A 22386-nucleotide genomic window follows, 5' to 3' on the forward strand; every position below is an offset into this window, starting at 1 on the left:
CAAGGCTTATATACACTATCTTACACATTAGATAAGGACTCCTTCCAGAGCTGTCAGTCTACCAGTATCTAGCATACTGAAGTCAAAGTGGTAGTCACCTTGGCTTTGCTGAAACATCAAGCCATTGATTTGAAAAATAAGCCAAAGAGCTGCCAAATTGACTGAGAGTTTCAGCTCAGAATACCATACTCAGAGAATACCAGTAACTTCTGGCCTGCACTGGGACTGCCAGGGCAAGACAACAAAACAGATCCCATCTGTTTGACCATGCAATCAATCATAAAAAAATGCAGGAAAGTTGAATAGCTAGAAGCTCACAAATGAGGGGGAAAAAAATGTAACTGTCAGGGAGTTCTGCCTAGCCTTCCTGGCTCTGTTGTAGAGCAAGTGGAAGGGGTTCCTGCCTGTAGACCTCAGGCAGCTAACTAGCTACAAGCAACACAGGGGTGTACCAAATACAAATGAGCAGCATTTCTTCACACAGCAGGGCAAATCTTGTTTCTCATGCCTTGCAGCAGTAGACACACAGATGCCAGACAAAAGGAGGAAAAAAGAAAAAAAAAAATACAAACAGCATATTCTGACTCAGATGGATTTTAACTTTGAAGATGCTTTTGCACAGTGTGATTTTGACATGCTGCAGCACCTGATTCTTCAAGCTTTCACAAAACCATTCCAACACCTGAGCCTGTGTGCCCACTACCACAGAGCAGGCAGGCAGTAACAGAACCAAACTGTCCTGAAACAGCAGATCTGCCCACAAGCTTAAAGAACAGGACAACTTTTCTCATTTTATTCATCCATGATATGTTTGCTGTGAAACACACAAGATTCAAGGCAACTGCTGCAGGCACTGCAAGTGAAGTATGGCATGATGTGTAATCTTAGTGTGTCAGCATACACGCTGAAGTCTGAGGAAAAATTTCACCAGTTTTAGATTATATAAAGGATTGCTCTCAAATAGCAATCGGGTCTAGAAAGTCACTGACGTACAAGCTACTATACCCCTGATTTACTATCATGATGAATTTCTACTCATTTCCTTGCAAGCTGGAGAAATAAAGTGAATAGAGATCAACTACATCTTTGCCCCATTTAGGGGAAGTCCTTGAAGGAGTTGTCTGTAAAGAAATATAATTTAACTCACAAACTATATAGGCTGCAGCCACCATCATCAGGGAAAAAGCACAGTTAAAATACCAATGATTGCTGATAAGGTGGCCTCTATACTGGCACAAAACTATCTCTAACAGAAGTAGAGAAGAAATTTCTCAAAACCACTTGGGCAGAAGTGTTAAACTCTGTGCAGTGAGTGGCAAACCCCATGAAAAGATGTAGGCAAGTTATTGTTGATATTAGGGTGACCATACAGATTAAAAGGCAGGGAACAGAACAGCAGAAGGCTTTCAGGAAGTGACCAGAAATGTGGCATTTAGAAAGGAGTACAAGTTCCCACAGCTTCAGCTATACCACAGGTAAGAAAAGTTGATGTTCTCCAAATCTGCTGAAAAAAAGTCCTCTTCCAAGAAAAACAGTCCTATCCCAGGTGTGCTGGCTGCAAGATTCAGTAGAGCCAGAGCAAGTGGTTGTCTGCAGATGCCTGAAGAAAGTGCTTTCTCTTACATGACTTTATTACCAGATCTACAGATCAGAAGCTGAATGTAGTAGCTGACTTGGAGATTATGCCCTGTGCAGAAGCTGAGATTGAAAAAGACACCTGACTGGCAGGCATGAAGGCCAGGAGGGCAGAGAAAACACAATACTAAACAAGTAACAAAGGTCAAAGTCCTCCTGAAAGGAAGAAATTGTCAGCATGAACACTTGGCCTCTAAGGGTAAGTCTGCAGTTCCAAGAGAAGCTACAAGCATCTCACATAAGAGCACATGGGGCACATGAAAGCAACCGAACACCTGATTTCCAAGTGAAGCAATACCCAGTCTCTGAAGATCTGTGCAAGGACATTACTCAAAACTGCACATCTGTGGTACCCAAAGGGAGAGGGAGGTAAGTTTTGCTTGGGCTTCAGAGCAGTAGAAGCTAGTGAGCAGGTTAACACACAGTTCCCACAGGATCATTTCAGCCTCTTTTCTCTATCCTTTGAGTTCCCTTCTTCCAGACCAAAATGATGCAGTTAAAAAGGTGTGTGTGAAACTAAGTACTAGGCAGTCTGTTATGAAGGATTAATACTCAGTTTTGGTAGGACAGCTGGGCAACTTGACCCTCAACCAACCTCTTTCTTCAGACATCAGGCACACAGATGATAGAAATAATATAGATAAATAAATAAAAAATAAAATAAAAAATAGAAAGAAAACCAAAGCTATGAAATTACCATAGAAAAGGTTGAGGTAGAACCAATCAGAACAGGTAATATTGCAAGACTAAACAGCACAATTCAGCTGGAAAGGGCTGTCCCATACCCTGACACTCATATGTACAAAGAAGGTTTCAAAGGCTTTAATGCAGGTATTTGAAATAATCTGATTTGAAAATTGCAGTCTTCTCAAAATCTCTTCATCAGCTGTACATAATCCAATTTTGATATGTGAGATGAAACATATGCACAGATTTTCTTGGATCAGAAATTAAGAATGTCAGCTATTTGGGGATTTAAGTATGCTTTAGGTTGTGTAGATGACGGAGCAAGGGAACTGGGCAAAAATTTATTCGAATAAACAACATGAGACAAACTATCAGGTTAGTTCTGTAATCTGTACTCAGTGCTTACTATTTAATTTTAAGTAAAGTTAGCTTTTTATTAACAGTGAAAGGCTGCAATCAGTATTTAGAAAGAATGCAGCAGAACTGCTACAAACTTTATTTTCATTGACAAAAAACAAAGTACTATTCTTCTGTGATTTCTGTAATAATACATTTAAATCAAACTGACCAAAAATCGTTAAGTCAAAACTATTTTTAACAAAGGTTTTGCCATCACTGATTACATACACTGTACAAAAATTGAAGTCATTATCAATGAAATGAAATGGAAAAGCGCCCAACATCTCAAGGAAGCTATTCTAAGTAAAACGAAGTCAGAAAAAAGTAAATGATTTAAGGATGGAAAAAACAAACAAGTATAATGTCAGCCACAGAACTGTCAATGTGATATCTTCTTTCCATTGCGGACTGTAGCGCTGTACCTGAGGGTTTCCGAATTCCCCAGTGCTCCTCCTTCCCCATCACACAAGGTAGTTTTTACATTCTTCATCTGACACTATTCAGTAACTCCTCTACAACATACCAGTCTGCCAACAGTACTGTCCAAGAGCAACACCCAGAGGCCAAATATATCCCTACAGGAACTCTGCACTCTGTGATCCATTTCTTTCAAAGAAAGAAAAACTTCCAAAAAGATGAACAGCAATTCCTGCAAAAAAATAAAGAGCTGACAAAACTCTTCCAATGACAACGGCAAAGTGTTTCAGACAGACAAAACCTGTCATCAAAACTGAAAACTTTAAAACTACTGTGAGCAAGGTTTAAGAACAGATAATATACACACACTTTTGTAAAGCAGATGAGCAGTGATTTTTGCCATATGCAGGTGTATAGTATTTTGGCTGGCAGCAGCACTATAAAGGAACAACTCAGATGATGCCTTCTGCCTAGAAAGTTAACTGCATCTCGCTTGGACTACAAGACAGAAAGGAGGCAGCCTGCTCCCCGTTTCCTTAACCAGCTGTCAAAGCAGCACCTACAGTCATTAGCTTGAAGACACTTTCTGTGGGAACATCTTGGCTATGCAACAAAAACACTCCAACAAAACAGTAATACCCTACCATCTTTAATGGTAACAATTAATCTGGAATGACAGCAAGAGGGATAGAAAACTGGATACAAAAACAAGTCACAAGGCCTTCATCCTAAGACTTCTGAATCTAAACAAGACTATTCTCTGTAAACTAACATCTACGGAACAGAAAGAAAAAAATCTGACAAACTAAGAATGCAATCAGGAACAGTAGAACAAATTAAAGAAACACCGAAGTTAGTCTTTCTACTGAGAAGGAACACAACAGGTTATAGCCCTGAACACTTATTTAGAACTAAATGTACTCAAAATAAAACTCAGTGAACATTGTGTAATCACAAAACATGACTACACCTACCAAACTTTTTATATCTTGAGATTTGAGATCAGGACAATTAATTTTGGAAATAGCCAGTAACAAAAGTCTTGAACACCTGTTGAACATGTTCTTCATCTACGCAGAATGGTTTACCCCATTTTCCTCAGAGTTATTTGCCTTCTCTTCATTTTTATCCACCTTTTCACAATCATGCTCTTCATGTGGCTCAAGTTCTTCACTCTGTTGTGGTGAAACTGGAATCGTATCAACTAAGAGGAAGCAATCATCCTTCAGTACCTGCTCAGCTGTCAGTCTGTTACAGCACAGCAAATTCAGGAGAAGAGATTTAACTTTATCATCCTAGAAACAGAGGGAGAAGAATCTCATCAACGAGGGAAGCAAATATGAATCCAAATAACAACTAAGTATTTGATGAACACTCCTCTTAAGTGCTCAGGGCCCAAAGCTATCACAAAAGGTTCTACCACGCATTCTCAATGGTCAGCACACTTAACAGACCTAGTGCTCGATCAGAACAGAACAAAAGCAAGCTGTCAGCACTGTCAACCTGGTGCCAGTAGATTTCACAAAAGGGTATGTGTCATGTTTTAAAACATCAATTCCCTGAACTACAATAAATTAGAGAAATACTGAAGTTAGTCTTTCTACTGAGAAGGAACACCACAGGTTCCATTTACCTTCTACAACGAAAGTTAACTTCAGTCACGTTTCTTTATCCCTCTGCAAGAACACAGAAAAATAAAGAAATTGAACTAATGGGCTGTAAATCAACAGCAGCTATTTTGCTATTAGCCCATTATTTATACCCAAATTCCTTAGTCTTTTCAGAAGGGATAAGTGCCTAAATGCTTAGCACCTCAACAGCGCCAGACCCCAAATGTAAAACACAAAAATACAGCTGCGACACATATGCATAAATATTAGCTACTGAAGAAGAAAGAGCACGCACTGGATTTGGACAACAGGCCTACAAGAAAGACACCCTTCAAATGCTCAGCTAGAGACCTAGAGGACCAAAGTTCAAAGTAAACAGAACCTTTCCATAAGAAGTCTTGCTTGTTTGCAGTCTCCCCAAGCCAGCATCTTCTCTGACCGCAGTCAATACACCAACGAAGCACGGAATACCTGCATGCCCCCTTGCCTATCCTCATTTCATTAAGAGAGTCTGAATCAGTGACTGAAGCAGATTGATCAATCACTTGTAAACATACACAAGTAGTCAAAAGATCTGGAGACAAAAATAAGCAGATAATTCCCAGCTCTTCCATTGATTAGCAGAGTGACGAGGAAAATTAACCTCTCCCCAAATAATCTGAAATTTCAGTGAAAAGGCGAGACCTGAAAACTGCTCATCTTACAGATATAAAGGATTGTGAATTGTTTACAAAACTTTTAAAATGCTCAAAGGAGAACCTCTAGATAAGAGCATTCAAATATTTGACACACTAAAATGCAAAAGTGAACTACGTGACCACGTACTACTTCTACAGAATTAAAAACGAAGAAAGTCTGAGCATTTAAATAGAGTTAAAAGCTCTGCACTTACAAATTTGCATTTTGCAATACTGTCAAATGTCTGTCAACAAATATCCATTTCCCACCATCTTCTGACACTAAGGAAACTGAAAAATGATCCTACAAGTAATACTGCTGTAGGACATCTCATTGTATTCACTCCAACTCATTTGCTCTTATTTACTTTTTCTTTTTTTTTAGTAAATACGAAAAACTGGAAGCTGAAGTACACTGAATGCTGGCATGACTAAAAGAGTGGCTAAAAGATCCTATCTCTAACTATTGTTTCTCCTCAACAGTTAGCTTAGAAAGTTTAACACCCACTTGTAATGCTTGAAGTTTTTCCTGCAATTTTACATTTGTGGAAAACAATCAAAATTGTATTTGCTGAAAGTGTGCGAGTCCTCTCGGGAATGAGACTGAGATAGAAGGGAAATTACTAGCCTTTCAAGAGCCTGCAGATGGGCATGGAGATTAGTTCTGAGTAAGCTGATTATAGATAAAGCACTTAAAAGCAAAATAGATTTTCCCTAAGAACTGGGGCAAGGATTAACAGCCAGAGGTCTAAAAGATTCTCCAAAAAACACCTGACAGATATTTATTAATATTACATTTCTTAGTAAAACCTTCTTATGGGAGTTCTTGTGAACCATAGGCAGCATGGATTACCTTCCAATGGACTTTGGTGGTTGGTGCACATGCATGCACACACCCAGGCTGAATCCTTAAAAACTGCCAACAATGATAACATCAATTAGGATTATATCGTCTATCAAGGTCAAAATCTAATGCTGTTTCCTTTCATTGATGAATAAATTGAGAAACTTTCTCTTATTAAAAGCTGTAAAAATGGTTCCTTGCTAATAACAACGATGGGTAACTTCATTATTTGCTTCTGAGATAAAGCAACTGTTCACACTTCAAGAGACACCCACTACAGTGAACACAAGAGAGCATGATGAGTTGAAACTGGCCACTTAAATTGTGATTTACATACTTCAGACAGTATTTGTAGAACAGTATTACAGCAGATATCTTACAGAAAAGAGAAGTGAACCAGCTCCTATCTTTATGTCCCAAGAAATTCTTTGCCATTTCCTTAAACAATTAAGTTTTCTGTATGCATCAGAGAAAGTTAGTTTTTTCAGTGTTTAAGGATTATGATGCATTAATCCTGAATGACACACCAGACAGATGGTTCTGTACAAGTTCTGGGGAACATATTTAAAATACTACAGCTAACTCTGATGGTGGATCATAAAGTACTGAATCTTCTTTCCTATAGTACCATGTGTTTCATGATATTCATTTGATTTTTAAATTTAAAAAAAAAAAAGGAGCAACTTTAGCAAGTGCTTTTTACAAGCTCACCTCCCAGCTCAAAGTCAGCATTTTTTATTCTTCCTCCATAATTGCATCACACCATAAATAGATTTCATATTGTTAGATGACGTGTCTCCTCTACAAGTGTGTCCTTTAATAACCTTCTTTCAACAATGTTCTACCAATGAAGAAAGCACCACTGAATGCACAGGACCAGCTGCAAAATCCCTATGCCAAATTACCTACACTAATTGTGCTATGTAGAGATACTCAAGCTACTTGGCCTGGACACCAGAAGCACTATGGCTGCGTTAGCACGGTACTATGCCATGACAGTTTCTCAACTCAAACATAGTACGCAAGATATACTAAGACTGGAATGAACACAGCACTAGTAAACCTAGACCGATTCTAGCACCATGTTACCAGGTATCTCTGCAAAGCAGACACATCATTAATACACAAGCACAACCAATAAAGAGAGAGATTTAATATTAGTGTTTTCTTTTCCCTTGACAGAGCAACCATAACTTATCTGACCAACAGCAACTCTAAGTAGAAAAGTAGAACAAACAACAAAGTGTTTTTGTACTTTTCTAGAGAATATTGGGAAGATTTAGAGGTAAATCGCCATATTTCTTAGAAAGCTCTATCCGTAATTTAACACTTACTTAAAAGCTAGCAAGTCACCTGCTTGCAATCTTTTTAATGATAATATAAGCCTTTATTTAAGAAGTCTCATGGCATTCTCAAATCTACATAAAGCAGCAAGTTATCACTTCAGATGAAAGTAAGAACAACAGAACTTAGAGTAAAAAAAACATAATGTGAAAAGTAGACCACACTGACTAAAAAAACATAAGAGTAACTCACTCAGGGGAGATGGGAGGGACACAGGACAAGAACCAAATAGTCAGTAACTAGAAGAGCATAGATACAAGAAGAGGCTGAAGTAGAAACTAGTCTGGGAAGACTGGTGATTTGAGAAAGGTCTATAAACTTCCCAGGGAAATTCTTTAAACTATATATGTTGGCATAATAGTTGGAATAACACAAGACACAAGGAGTAAAAAGAAATCATCTATAGCAAAGGCAGAAGAGGCTGAGAGCAGGCAACAATAAAGGTCCTAAGTCTTGGCCAGAAGGCTGAAAGCTTACGAAAAAAAGAGTTACACAAGGAAATAACTTCAAGGAAAGAGAGAAGCTCAGGTAACTAAGGCATACAGAGAGATGACCATAAAACTATCTGCTTATGATTAATGTCCAAGAGACAGATATATTAGTGAAAGGTCAATTTCAAGGTTGGACACCGAAGCTGGGAAACATGAAGGCACACAAGTCTACTCCTATTCTCAAAGCAGCCACTGGGCAAGGATGAATGTCAAAAAAGGAACTGGAAGTAATGTTCCAGGTGGCAACAGTGGCTGACAAAGGGCAGACAGAACAACAGTTGAGAGTGAAGACAGGAAAATGAAAGCAGCAACATAAATTCACATCATGAAGGGTCCACTTAACGTCTCTGAATTTGTATCATAGGCATAGAAAAGGATAAGTTCCACAAATAATTAAAATTAAAGCAAACAGTAATTGGCATGGTACACTTTCACAACTGCAGTAAGTGTTTAAAATGGAAGTTGACTATTTTATTAATGGTTAAGAATTGTCCAGCAATTATGGTAGAAGACACAAAGTCAACATCCCTGACTTTGAAAAGACAACACCTGTCTTTTCAAATACCTCCTTTGATTATGAATCTCAATAACTTATTCCACAAGTCTGTAACTTGGTGCCACTCAATTAAGTTATCTGTGAAGATATTTTTCCTCCCGAGGCCAAAGTCAAACATTAAGAAAACTCTAGAGTTTTCTGCCTTCTCAAACAGAATTTTATTTGTGCATGCTATTTAGGACATCCAAGTGTTCAGTTAGGAACATTTTCTCAACGCAGCACTTACAATCATATGTTTGATCAACAACAACAACAACAACCACCAACCACCACCACCACCCCCCCCCACCACCTCTAAAGCAAGAGCACTCTAATCTTCCTCATCTGGCAGTTAACATACCATACCAACCACATCCACCTCTGGTGTTCCATCTTCCTTTATGCCAAACTTTTTGTTTTGAGCACAAAGCTGCAAATGAAAAAAATACGTTATGTATAACACTATTTTTTAACTAGAGGAAAAGCTAAAGAAATCTATCCACAAGCATCAGTCAAGGAGATTCCATGTTTTAAATGAAAACAGACTCCCCTGCAGGAAAGGGGTGGGCTCTTCTGTAATTTCACAGTAGGGTAAAACATATGTGGGGTTCAGGTTCCCCTTAAATGAGTACAAGAGGAAACAAAACAAAACAGAAAAACATTTTTAGCATCAGAGAAGAAACTTTTAGAGGTGCTAAGACTTAAAAATATATATATGATTCAAAGGCCACGCCCAAGCTGTACACTTGATTATATGCCCCTCAATTTCCCCCTCCCCGCCCCAAGAGGATTAAGTGCCCTCTGAAGACAAGCAAATGTGAACCCTTATCAACAAACACAGTAAAATTTCCCCAGGCTTTACTATTATCCAGAACCATGTCTGAGCACAGCGTTCTTCAAAACTGCTGCCTGCAAGCTAAGCTGAACATGTCTATTCTGAACAGTTACAAGGATACTGGTGACCTATTTAATCAGTGCTGGGCTCTTGTCACACAGATGAGCTCGATACCTGAGAAAAGCACTGCCTCAATTTTAGAAGCAGCACTGCTGGTCAGGAGAACACAGTTTCAGATAAGTGCTGCATGAACCTGGCAACTAATTAACATAAAACTAACACTTGAGCTAAAATTTTTGCTCAAATGATCAATACAGCAGAAAATCCGAACTGAACAGATCTGAATGAATCTGAGTTAGTTACACACTGGTTAGTCTGAAATTCAGCTGGAATACTTAAACAGAAGAGGCTCCAGAAGACTGGAGATCTTGCTGCAAACCAAATGTGCTCTTTGAGCACAGCCAGCCATTACTAACCCTACATATTTTTAATTAAAAAAAAAAAAACCCTGACTTTTTGTAAAAGTCCTTTTTTTCCTAGAACAGATGAAGATCCAAACAGTGATACTGAAAGTGTTCCAACTAAACCTTACCACATGAATAAGTTAGAAGCATCTATGATATTAAGCTACACTTTAGTTCATCTATCTCAGTAGAAAAGCTTGCTTAATTTTATGCAATAGCTTTCTAAATCTGGAACAAAACATGACGAAGAGCATCTTTTATACAAAGCAGATTCATCTTCTCCACATGAGTAACTGACAGTGGCTACCTACTAGCTTGCAGTTTATTTCTCTATTAAAGCGTTCCAAGATGCTATGGCAGAGAAAGGGTTACTGAAGCCATTACTCTGCAGCTGATTGAACTGACTTTTAACCTTACCAGTGTTTTCCCAGAAGACCCAGGCATGCACCTGAAGCTCCAACTGGTGCACAATGAACCCATTCCAATAGGTCAAGGGCTCATGCAAATATCATTGCCTGGGAACACCACCACTTGCTGTGTAGCTCATGGCTTTCAAGTCTGAGACTTAAAGTCTTCCATTCAGAACAAACAGTACTGGCACCATGAGATGGGGAGGCAGCAATACAGAAGTGCCAGATGACAGAATGGAGTAAGGGAAAATGCTGTATAACACACCACCTAAGACAGGAAAGTGGACTGTTTTCTCCTCCCTGACACAACACACACTAACAAACAAAACACCCATCCAGGCACTGCTGTCCGCAACAGAGCATATGATAATCCCATCCTTATCCAGACCAAAAGAGAGAGGATTGATGTAGCAATTCCTCACTGACAAAGCTACCAAAAAGTATTACTATTACTAGGAATTATTACTAAGAAAAATTATTACTAGGAATGGATAAGAATAGTAAAAACTGAAACTGCAGCATGAGAAACAAAAGCATGATTTTAGTTCATGTTACTGTATAAGTTATATAGTACATTTTATGGAGAAATGCACTGCCTTCTGCCCATAAGCTTAACTCCAGTTAGTTCCACACATATCACTCTGTTTAAAATATGAGCACTTGTTGCACCAGAATTGTTCAAAACAGGAGTTAAAGAAAATATTACTATTTATAAAGCCTACTATAGGTCCATAGTAGTATTATAATTTCTCTCATAAGCTGTAACTTACCCAGAGCAGAAGGCAGCCATAAGCATACATATCAGAAGCTGGAGAAGCTGGTTGTCCCATCTTCAGTTCAGGAGAAACTAAGCTTAGCGTACCGACAACCATACTGCTTGCAGCAGCACGTTGTTCCTACAGGGAAAAAGAGGTACCTATAATTTTTAAGCAAGAATACCCTCATATTGAAGCAGACATCCCCACCTCTCCCCTTTTAGTCTGTCAGACACCTTTACCAAGGTGTTCTGTGCTGACCCAGACCACGCAATTAAAATCCTGCTTTACTGATGGAAACAATGGCATGTAAAGGAGAAAGCAGACAAAGCCACACATCTATCATCTGTTACTGCAACAAAAGAACAAGGCTGGCAGATTTTCCTCCACATCAATTATTAAAAGTTCCTAAGGCATTACAGAAAACAAGTTACGAAAACTTCTCAGATCACTGCGGGGGGGGGGGGGGGGGGGAAACACAACAAAAAAAACCCAATACAAAAATTACAGTCCACATTAAGAAATGTTCAACACCACTCTGGGAAGCATCAGTTTCCTATCAATTTTGCCAGTTTTCCTGTTTTTTTTTCCTCTGCCCTTCTGGCCTCTGCCTGAAACTAGCTGCTTATGGTAGAAAGGTGATGTTTTAGGACTCTACTGCCACAGCAGAAGCTAGACCCCAAGTTTCCATCCACCTCTGTGACAGCCATAAACACCAGCCACAGCCGCGCTGGAGGACACTGGTCTCCAGGCTGCTGAGAGGACTCAGTAACGCATCAGTTCCCAGCTTTGCTCTGCCCTTTGTAACAGTGCAGTAAGTACAACCACAGAGCAATGCAGCCACCCTTACTGGGAAGGCACAGACTGGATCTGGCCCAGGAACCATGAGTGGGACATTCCTGCTCTGCTACACAAGCTGCTTGTTGCAGCACAGCCCACACTTGCAGGGAGAAATAAAGTCCTCCTCAGATCTTGCAACTTTCAAGATGACACCATCTGCACCAAGTACGACCTTTCAGAGATTTCAGCTGACAAAGTTTTAAAAACATCTAACATTTTGAAAACTGAGATTTACTGCAGGGGAACTATGAAGTGTCCAAAGATGGGAGACTCTTCATGAGATTAACAGAAAACACATCTCTAAAGTGGAGATAAAGGCTCTCAATAAAATGTGTTTTTATATAGACATAAGCTATATATAATCTATATATTTATATAACTGTGTGTCCATATGTATATATAAAGTGTTTCCCTGTGCTTGTGGCACGGCTGAGCCATTTGTTTTCTTTTTTAATAAACATGAAGCAAACATCTAGCATAAAAGAAGCTTTAGCTCAAACAGCTTGAGTTTAAAAAAAATTAAAAGGTGACTACAAAAAGATATCTTCATTACATATTTTGCTACATAAACGCAATGAATAGTAAGAACAGACTGTGTTCTTAAAGACTGGATTTTTCCCCATGAACAACTACAAAATTCTTTGCCACAGAATCTGAGGACTAAATATAAGTATAAATACTGGTCAGTTTATACGGATAATAAAAACATGTGAATTTAAAGTACTAGAACAGATTAAAACTCATTAGAACCCCATTACCAACCATATAGAAGGCAAATACTTTATATGAGAGCTAGACTACTCTTGCTTCTTCTAACATGAGTTCTTACACTCACTTCTGATGATGCTGATTACCACTGAATACAACAGACAGAAACAACTATGGTAGTTGCTACATTTCAGTTCATTCCTTTGCTTAATTAGTGCCTAAACTCTAAAGTCTTCTCCCTGTCCAAGATTATATTGTGTTTACAAAAATTTCAACAAGATTCAAACTGCCCAACCCTATTCAGAATAGGGAACAGGTGTCCCACTGCTGGGCACACATTTATCAGTAAGTCTTATAAACTGCAAATGTACTTGTCTATTTTGATACATAATTTTGATCAAAAGTCACTGAAGGTTTTTGGTTTTTTTTACCTCTGATTTCGTGAAATCAAAGTCTCCAACGATTCCTTGTTTTCGATTCACAGCAAAAACGTTATTTCCGTGCAGAGATCCATGAACTATACTAGCTCCATGCAATGTGTGTAGACCTTGGGCCACTCCTTTCATCACTTTTAGTGCTTCCTAAAGATTTATATTTTTGGTGTTTATTAAGATAGATAGATACAGAAAAGCCAAAGCAAAGCATGTTTCCACTCCAGAATTAAGACAGATGTATTTTTAACTTTCTACATATTCAGAGTTCCTGCCAATACTGTTTTATGAAGTATGGATTAATTCCCAGCAAGATTTTGATGACTTGCACAGCCAATCAAAAGAAAATACAGTCACTGCTTAACAAGTCACTAACATTATAGGGGGGAAAACAAACAAACATTTAATTAAAAAAAATAAAATAAAAATAAAAATAAAAAAAGAACATGCTTTGGGACATAAACAGTTATAACTATCTCCCAGCAAACAGAACTAGAGAAAAGACTGCATCAACTGCATCAGCTTCTGGCTACTGTTTTTTTGAAAAGAGAAGGTTGCCAAACTGACTGTAAAGAACTTTGGACAAATTAAGAAGGGGCAGGGAGAAATCCTCTGAACTAGAGGAATGCCTGCATTCCCAAACATCTGTAGCATGTTAATTCCAGCACTTTTAAAATGTAAGCGCATTTTTTTCCAAAAACAAAAGAACAATATACCACACTTAAAAACAAAACCAAACACACACACACCATGCATCCAAGACTCTTCTAGGAAGTTAATTCTGACTGACCAGATGCTAAAAATATTAGCCGATCTATCTTGTAAAAGTTTGTATACTCACTGTCTGCCACCAAAGGAGGTTACATTGGTGGAATACTGTGAAGCAGCAGAAGATAAAGCAAGATGAGAAGAGTTTGGTTCAAACACACAGAGATAAAGTGCCAATATTCTAAGGAGTTATACTTACTTTTAAAGTTAAAGGTGTATCAGTCTGTAAAGCTTCCAGACTTGCCCCTGGATAATATGGGACCATTAAATACACCAGAGGATCAGACTTCAACAGAAAAAAAAGAAATAATGATTAAAACAGATTGTTTCAAATATCAGAAATATTGGAAAGCTTAACACACACTAGATATACAATAAATTGAATATGTTTACTGTGAAGCTAATTTATCCAAAGTAAACTCAGCAAGGAAATGCTTTTCTGATTCAATGCTTAAAATTTAAAAAAAAAAAAAAATTAAAGCTTTAAAGGCCCAACTGTAAGTCTTTCAACTTAAAACAGAAGTCAAGATCATCAATTTGAATCTTGCCTTGCAGAAAAGAAGAAACATCAGTTGTAATAATCCAGAATTCTCCTTCTGCTGACCCCAAGCTCTGTGGTATTTGGCAACTCTTTCTATTGCTTTGGCTTCTGAATTTGTATCTACAGAATATCCCTGAAAAACAAAACAAATACCCAAGCTACAACTCCTAATGCCTACAACATTACTGCACAACACTTTTTAATTAGAAAGGCGTATCATTAGGTTCCAATGACCTTCTCTTGTACTAATACACAATTTAATTCCAACTGTCACAGACTATTCCCGTATTTACTCATTAACACTTAGAAAGTCTGGATCAGCAAAACAGGGAGTGTTTCTCTAATTTGAGATGCATATAAGCCAAGCAAAAAGCAAGGAAATCTATAACTATGCCTCTCATAATACTATATCCCTTAGGTCTCCCAATTGCTAGCAGATCAGAAAAGAGTCACAGCAAGGGAAAATAAGCAGTTCCCGAAATCTGACAGCAAAATCATCAGGAAGACAAAACAGCATCTGGAAAGAGAAACAGGAGTAATGAACAGGAGAAAGGGTCCACCAAATGCCAGAAAGAACAAACAGTAGAAGGAAGCACCATTTACAACTGCTGTCCTCAAGGAAGAAGAAAAAAAGAAAAAAAAACCACAAACCACAGAAAATAACAGAAACAATCTATGGACAAGAAGAAAAGCAATGCTTTGTGTCTAATAGGCTTGCTCAACAAAAGCTGTTCAGCTTCTGGTGAACAGGAGTAAGAATAGCAGAGTTCAGGCAGAATCAGTATGTTAATTAGCCAAGGGCTCACTTGCAGCGCTTTATACTCAAGTCAGTAACAACAATACCTTTAAAAGAACCTTCTGCTCTTGAATTTCTGAACACACTAAAGGCCGCTTCGTGCTCAGTTCTTTCATGGGTTCAGCATCTAAGAGGTCTCGCTCCAAGCTGTGCGTCAGAAGTCCACCAGAATTCTGAAGTACATGTACACACAGTGTAAGGGCACCGCATTTAACAGCTGCTGAGATTCAGAGACTTTGACTCTCTCTCCTCTTCCTCAATAAACTCAAAGCACAGAAATAGCTTGGACATGTTAAAAATGAAGTTGCAGTACCTGCTACAAGAGGCTGGCTGTATGAAAAATGCCATGGCAAGACAGAAAATGGAACACATTCCTTGAACATCATCGGGGGGGAGAGGGGGGCGCGTAGGAGAGAAAAGGATATTCAAGAGTACAAATGGACAGGGACTGCGCAGAGTGTTGCTGCTGCAGAGCCTTGATAGTACCCTAAACAATAACTGACAGTGCAGGAAGCACTCAAACAATCTCTGCTTACCATATAGTTCAGAATTCCTGCTTCTGGATGAAGAAGTGGCAACTCAGGGAACCATTTCTGCACCAAATACGTAAGCTTTTCCTGAATGAAAAAGCATGGCCCACAGCTTCAAGTTGCTAGCTTCTGACATACACACTTGCACTAACATTTGCAATGTATACCCCACATTCAAAAGTACATCCACCATGACTATACTCTTACCTTCTTTGGCAGCATCACTCAGAATACAGCTGCCATTTCCTTTTCAAATGAAACAAAAACCAACAACAAAAACACAGACCAATACAGTAGCTCAAGATGGATACGTTTCTGAAAGCCCTCGAGGGTGGGTAATTGAGGCCCTAAAGAGCTCATGCGCTATCAAGGAAAATGTTCCATCTTTTTTGCAGTAGGCCCTAGTAGGCCTAGCCAAAGAAAACAACCTCACCAGGAGTAAATGGAGGAAGACAGAAATCAAGTCATAACAGACCAGGACATCCAAGGACCTTCAGGCCTCACACAGCTGTACACTCAGCAAGTTAACTATTGCACATACACACACACACACACTACATCTACAAAGGTAGATGTATCACTATCAGAAATCCTGGTGCCTTGCTACTTACTTGCAAGACAACAGTTTCCCATTTTTCCCTCTACTTAGAGCACTTAGAGAAAGGGCGACCTCCTTCCACTTCAGGAAAAGCCCTGCTCTCACCTAGTCATAAGGAACAGCTTTCCTTCTTACAAGAAATACAGCCTTTCTTCAGCAACTGAGCTTGCTCTGTCACCTGCAGCAGTTCTGAGCTGAGAACTACAAGTCACATTTCCACCTCCCCATCCCTCACTTGTCTTGGTAGGGCCTTAAGAGACTATATTCAAATAGAAAAAAACAAAACTCATCAGCCTCCCTTCCTTTTTCCAGAAGGGCACACAATCTCATTTTAGAGGCTTCACCCAAAAAGGGCCATATTAATATTCAATACTATAAAAATCACTTTTTATTTTACCCAAAACACACATTAAAGTAACTGAAATGCAGATGCATCTCATACAGCTTTGCTTTAGCTGCCTAAATAATTTAATACTTACATATTCTTCTTGTTCCTTGTATATTTCCTGAAGAACACTATTTCGCAGTTCAGCAATTTTATCCTTAATTCTTGTCATTTCAAACTCACTGTAATCATCTGACTGCATAAGGAATAACAAAAGTTACTGTGTATAATTCTCACACTGCTATTCTACCAAATAACCTACTATGTAAGGATTAAAGAGCAACTTCAAAACTGTGATATGGAAACTAAGTGCATTCTCAAATGCATATTTTACTCAGCCTCCTTCCTGGAAATCCAAGAGACTCTCGTAAGACCTAATCACTGGAAAAGCTGCTTGGTTTATCTTTGTGACAGACTGAATGTTCTAGCCCTCTGCCTATTTGTTTCCTAAGTCAAAGAGGATTTTTTTTTTTTTAAATTAGCTGATCATGAATAATCATAGCAGCAACATCACTTGTCTACCAGCAATGCCAGCCTCCATTATTCATTCTTTCTCCCCTCCACCCCCATAAGAGGGTATTTTTTCCATGTCACCTCACTTACCAGGAACCCTCTTCCCAGTGGGTTTCATTAGCATCACTCATTTTAAATCCCTTTGGAAGCTCGCTGCCCCTTTACAAGGCTTACAGACACACATACTTAGGTTTTCTCTCTTAAGCATCGCCAGAATGATTTAATCACAAAACTCTCACGTTAAATGAGGCAAATGGCACTGATGTTGTGGCAGTATTTACGTTCTTTGAACTTATCTGAGGGGTAGGAAGGGAACCCTGAAAATTAAAGCAATGTTGACTTTTGTCACCAAAGGAGAGGTACAGGTGTTACTAGCAGTGGTTGGGGTTGAGAGTGACAACTCTGGTAATGAAGGTTCAACAGGTAGAAAATATCTAATGTACTTGCTCTTATATACTTAAATAGGAGAGGCAAGACAGACTTCAACCATACCAAAGTGAGAACTAAATGCAGAAATGTCACCCTCTGGACTGATTAGTCTAACAGAGGCATTATGGAAAATGGAAGTAACCATAGAACCAGCAGTGAGAGACTGTGTCACCAGGAGGACCTCCACACTTCCCAGAAGGACCACATTCAGAGCTGGCTCAACCTTAGCAGGGGCAGGATTTTGGGAAGGATTTCATATCACTTGTAACACAGTATCACCTAACCACAGTTCCTAACTTGTAATGAGGGAGACAAAGGCATTTAGCTCTCCACACAGCCAGCTAAAAGAATGGTGCTGTGCCTTGGGAGTGAAATGGGAAAGTGGCTACATATTACATCCTTGCAGAGTGGCTATATTTTTATATTAAGTCATTCCAGCTTAGTCTCAGGGGCCTGAAAGACTTTTGTAGTTAAGGGCAAATTCAGGTCAAGCAACTTCAAAATGCCTGTTCATCAAAATGCCTGTTCAGTCAGGACTTAGAAGAACACATCTTTGAAGTATAGAAAACCTATTCTATGTAGTTACCACTTATTTGGAATATACAAAATTAATGTTTCTAAACCAATTTCAAAAAGACTGCAACACTTCCATACTTCCTCAAAGTTGCTCTTTTCAACCATCTTCCATCTTAACTGGGCCTTTAAATTTTTCAGAGTCTTCTTAATTGATAATAAGTTGTCAGTATTAGGTCTTCTATTCAGCCATTCTGCTGCCTGTTTTCTGAACTAGAAAACAAACAAAAAAAAAACAAAAAAGAGTCAGAAAGTGTTCAAATATTCTATTTTAAATACGCTTTAGTCCAATGCCTTAGAGAAACTGTCCAAAGCCTACATAAATTTTGCTTTTCAGGGTCTTTCCCACAGAAACAGGTTTTTATTTTGTTTAACAACCTTCTGGAAAACATTCTATTCATGGCTTAATCTCCTTAAAATACAAACCATGAATTTGTAAAGAATTAAAAATAAAGAATGGAAGCAAGAGTCTTTTGAAAAGTGCCTTTTATTTTTAAATGAAATAAAGCTTTGGCTGTGTAATGGACAACTACAGTTCTTATGCTTTAACTCAGTCTCTCATCACCAACATATTCCTGTAATTTCCAATAGGAAAGAGGAAAGAAAAGGACATGTTTCGAAAAGAAATTAGGTCAGAAAGGGTTACTAATACAGGTCTATGAGACAGACAAATAACGTGCAAACTAACCTCAGCACTGGCCAAGTATTTACTCTGTATGACAGTGATCAGATGTTGCTCTTGACGAATCTTATGTATAACTTTATTGTAAGCACTTGTAATTATTTGCTCATCTGCCTCATCGTGCTCCTGGATTGAATTACAAACAGAGAGAAAGCTTAAAGGCTAGGAATCATTCTCCACTGATAAGCACCAACATTTAAGACAAAATCTTTACTGAGAAATTCCAACTGTTAATAGAAGAGCCCACATATCAGATTTTTATCCCTGTTCTTGAAGATGCCAGATATGGAAAGTTACCAAGTCTTAAAGAGCAGTTTCCAGCAGTTTCAGCAGAATAAAACTGACTGGCACTTCTATGCAGAAACTCCATTTCATATTTCACATGCTATGAAAGAATTTAAGGACAGCATGCTTAAATAAATACAAAACATCAAGCATGCAACCTTTCCTCTAAAAGAAAGTCACCAATTTTATTGCAGACAGCAGTCACAAGCACAGACTGAACTGGTGACTTATCATTAGTATGACGCTACATTAGTAGAGGACACATTCAACTTGTGGTGATGTTACTGTTCTTCTGGCACAGTACAGAGACACTCACTGTAGACAAGGCAAGTACCTCAAAAAATTAGCAAAAGAGAATGGAAGAAATGCTTTTCAGAAAAGGTGAAGTAACTAGAGAGAAGGTTAGCATTAGAAAAAAAATCCTAATAAGGCAAGAACATTTGTTTGAAGCAAAAAGGTGATGAAAAGCCATTTATCTCTTAAGACTGAAAAAGCAAATATATTCATAATTATTCAGAGATGCAATTCCATTATTTTAAAGATTAAATTTACTTTTCATCATCTACATTTTCAACACATGCACTGAAACTCAGAATAGTCCAAATAAAGTTTCTCTGTACATATAAAGCAGAGAACCAGCTTCCCCAGTAGTTTTTAGTTAACTCAGTCATAGGGATAAGTTTCTATAACCAGAAGTTGACCTCCAGTCATTACCTGGAAAATGCATGCTTTTCCCTTTCTGAGGAACAACCTTTCTATCACACTTCCACAAAACAAAAATACTGCTTCGTAATGAACAAACTCACCTGGTATTTTAAGAAAAGCTTTCCAATAAAATCAAAGATTCAGTAAAAGTCAGAGATAATCAGAACTTACAGCTGAGTCAGTCTCCAGTTCTTTACAAATATCCAACTCAACCTTTTTTAGGACTTCATCCACATTGCCGATCACTTCCTCCAAATTCAGAGATGCTTCTGACATCAGGTCAAAACACTTGGGGGGGGGGGGGAAGGATGGAAAACAGCATTGCAATTGGAAGTTAAAGTTAGCAAGCAGAGAGGATAGCAAAAAATAGGCAAGAAATACAAAGGAAGAGTGAGCACTACCAAAAATCTAATCAGGATTTGTGTCAAATATCACCTTTAACTAGCTGACACTTGAGCAATAGAACAATTTCTAGAACTAACAGCACTAAAATTCACCAGGCAAAAGCAAGATAATTCTTGCCTTGATCAGGTTTTATTTTCCTAATCTCACTTTCATTTATACAAAAAATGTAACAGCAGAGGAATCCCAACCCATCTCCTATCGAGTCAAATGTCAAAATTAACATTGTGTTGCCCACACAGTGAAACAAAAGATGTGCACACCAAGGCTTAATAGTTTCATTATTGAGAGGGCTTTACGTTTTTATTATTTTAACATGTTTTCCTAGTGAAAGTGGTTGAAAAAATGGACTTGAACTAAACCAATTCCCTCTCTGTATCTTTGTTTCTGCACAAGTTTTGAAGGCTTTATTTCTAAGAAAGCATCCGCCCATACTAGCAATGCCTGTAAGTTGCTTGCAATTCTTCTATCAAAACTGAATAGAGATAGGGCAACATTAAAGATAAAATTAATCATCACTAGCTCCCTATATACACAGGGCAGCACAGGAGAAGACACATTCCCACAGCAGTGCATGCTATTTTGAAAACGTTAAGTGCTCCAGCAGTACTATTATTTTCAAACAGGTCAACAAGCAAAAGCCTTATCTGAACTTTGCACTGAATGAACTCATTTCAGCCTCATGCTTCAATGCAAGATACATGCCTGTGGCCCAAGAATGCATGTGCTGAGTGGAGTGCCCCACTTCAATTTAAACTGCCACACGGAGTGCTAACTACTCCATTACCCACATCTTTCATTGTTTTGAACTCTAACTAGAGGAGATCTGATTACAGGTATCATTTGCATCAGAAAAATACACATAGTTCATGAGTACAGCTGAGCTATTATCACAGGAACGCAATGCCTTCTTTAAAATATTTGTTTAAGATTGCTATAAGAAAACTCTGAATTTGATTTACGATTATTAAAGACAAATAGGCAAATTCAAGGTAACTGTTCAAAGCAACTGTTCAAAGCAACTTCCAGAAGTCTCCAGATCATCTACTTATGTAAACAATTAATAGCCATTGAAAAGCACTGCAATCTAAGAGTTCCTGTACATATCATTCCCTCTTATATAATACTGAGAGGCACACACACACACACATTTGGGGATCTATTTTACAGTTGATTAACTGATCAATAAGGAGGAGGGAGGAAGAAGTTAAAGATTTTACTAGGAAACCCTGAGTGTTTTCACACAAGTCAGAAATAAAGTAGCTTCTGGCACATAATTCTGTAACAGAACATCTGTACTACTAAAACTAAGGAGCACTTTGTAGACTACATCAAAAAAACCCTACTGTGTTCGTCAAACTTAAATATACTGAAAAAACCCTCTATTCCTAGAGGCCGGCCTATCTATTCACTTCTGCACAGGATACAGAAAATACCAGAGAGAATAAATAACTAATATCACCTCATAGTTACACTGTCAGAGGTAAAGCCTGATGTTTTGGCAAAGTTTTGTTACTCTTACCTGCAGAAGAGATATTACATGGGCAACCAGAAATGAAATGAGAATATGGTGCTGTAATTGGCACGCAAGATGCACAGCTGTAACAGACACCTGCAAATTCCACCTCATTCCTTCACTTACCAAGCACAGACATTCCACTACAGCTAAGACTGTGAGAACATTTTATTGTTTCAATTTTAAAGGAACCAAAAATAAACAGGTAAAACTTTTAACAGCGCTGGTTTGAAGAGAATACTGTTCCTCAAAGCTTCAAGTTACACAGTGGCAAGGAGCCATCCAACCTCTGAAAATAAAAACATTTTCCTGTCATCAATGCACTTCTATTGTAGATTTTAATGGATGCTACAGTAGATTAATTTGGATTGAGAAATACAGAGAGGAAGAGGAGTATCTGTTCAAAATAACTTTAAAACTAAAGAAGTGTTTCTTCTGCTCAGTTGTTCACTGCTTTCCTTAAGACAGGAGCTACAAGTTAGATTAGCTGCAATAGAATAATTGTGTATCAAATGCTGAAATGAACAGATCAAGGAAAAAATTTTAAGTTAAGTTATCTGATCTACCTACCAGTCCCTTAG

The 22386-nt window shown here is 38.3% G+C and overlaps 1 protein-coding gene across 1 annotated transcript in view; it reads right to left on the reverse strand.

The window, feature by feature from the left end:
* Positions 1 to 2777: 2777 nt before the first annotated feature.
* The window catches only part of STK31 (serine/threonine kinase 31), a 40982-nt gene continuing 21373 nt past the window's right edge, over positions 2778 to 22386 (reverse strand). Inside the window, exons 12-23 of the mRNA XM_026103704.2 lie at positions 20059 to 20175; positions 18904 to 19023; positions 18297 to 18428; positions 16795 to 16896; positions 15724 to 15804; positions 15235 to 15360; positions 14399 to 14524; positions 14050 to 14136; positions 13083 to 13232; positions 11119 to 11244; positions 9001 to 9069; positions 2778 to 4433 (exon numbers count right to left, since the gene is read on the reverse strand). Coding sequence (XP_025959489.2) covers positions 4209 to 4433; positions 9001 to 9069; positions 11119 to 11244; positions 13083 to 13232; positions 14050 to 14136; positions 14399 to 14524; positions 15235 to 15360; positions 15724 to 15804; positions 16795 to 16896; positions 18297 to 18428; positions 18904 to 19023; positions 20059 to 20175 — 1461 coding nt within the window. The 3' untranslated portion in view covers positions 2778 to 4208. The remainder of the gene's footprint in view (positions 4434 to 9000; positions 9070 to 11118; positions 11245 to 13082; positions 13233 to 14049; positions 14137 to 14398; positions 14525 to 15234; positions 15361 to 15723; positions 15805 to 16794; positions 16897 to 18296; positions 18429 to 18903; positions 19024 to 20058; positions 20176 to 22386) is intronic.

Source organism: Dromaius novaehollandiae, chromosome 2 (genome assembly GCF_036370855.1).
Source record: "Dromaius novaehollandiae isolate bDroNov1 chromosome 2, bDroNov1.hap1, whole genome shotgun sequence".
Lineage (NCBI taxonomy): Eukaryota > Metazoa > Chordata > Aves > Casuariiformes > Dromaiidae > Dromaius > Dromaius novaehollandiae.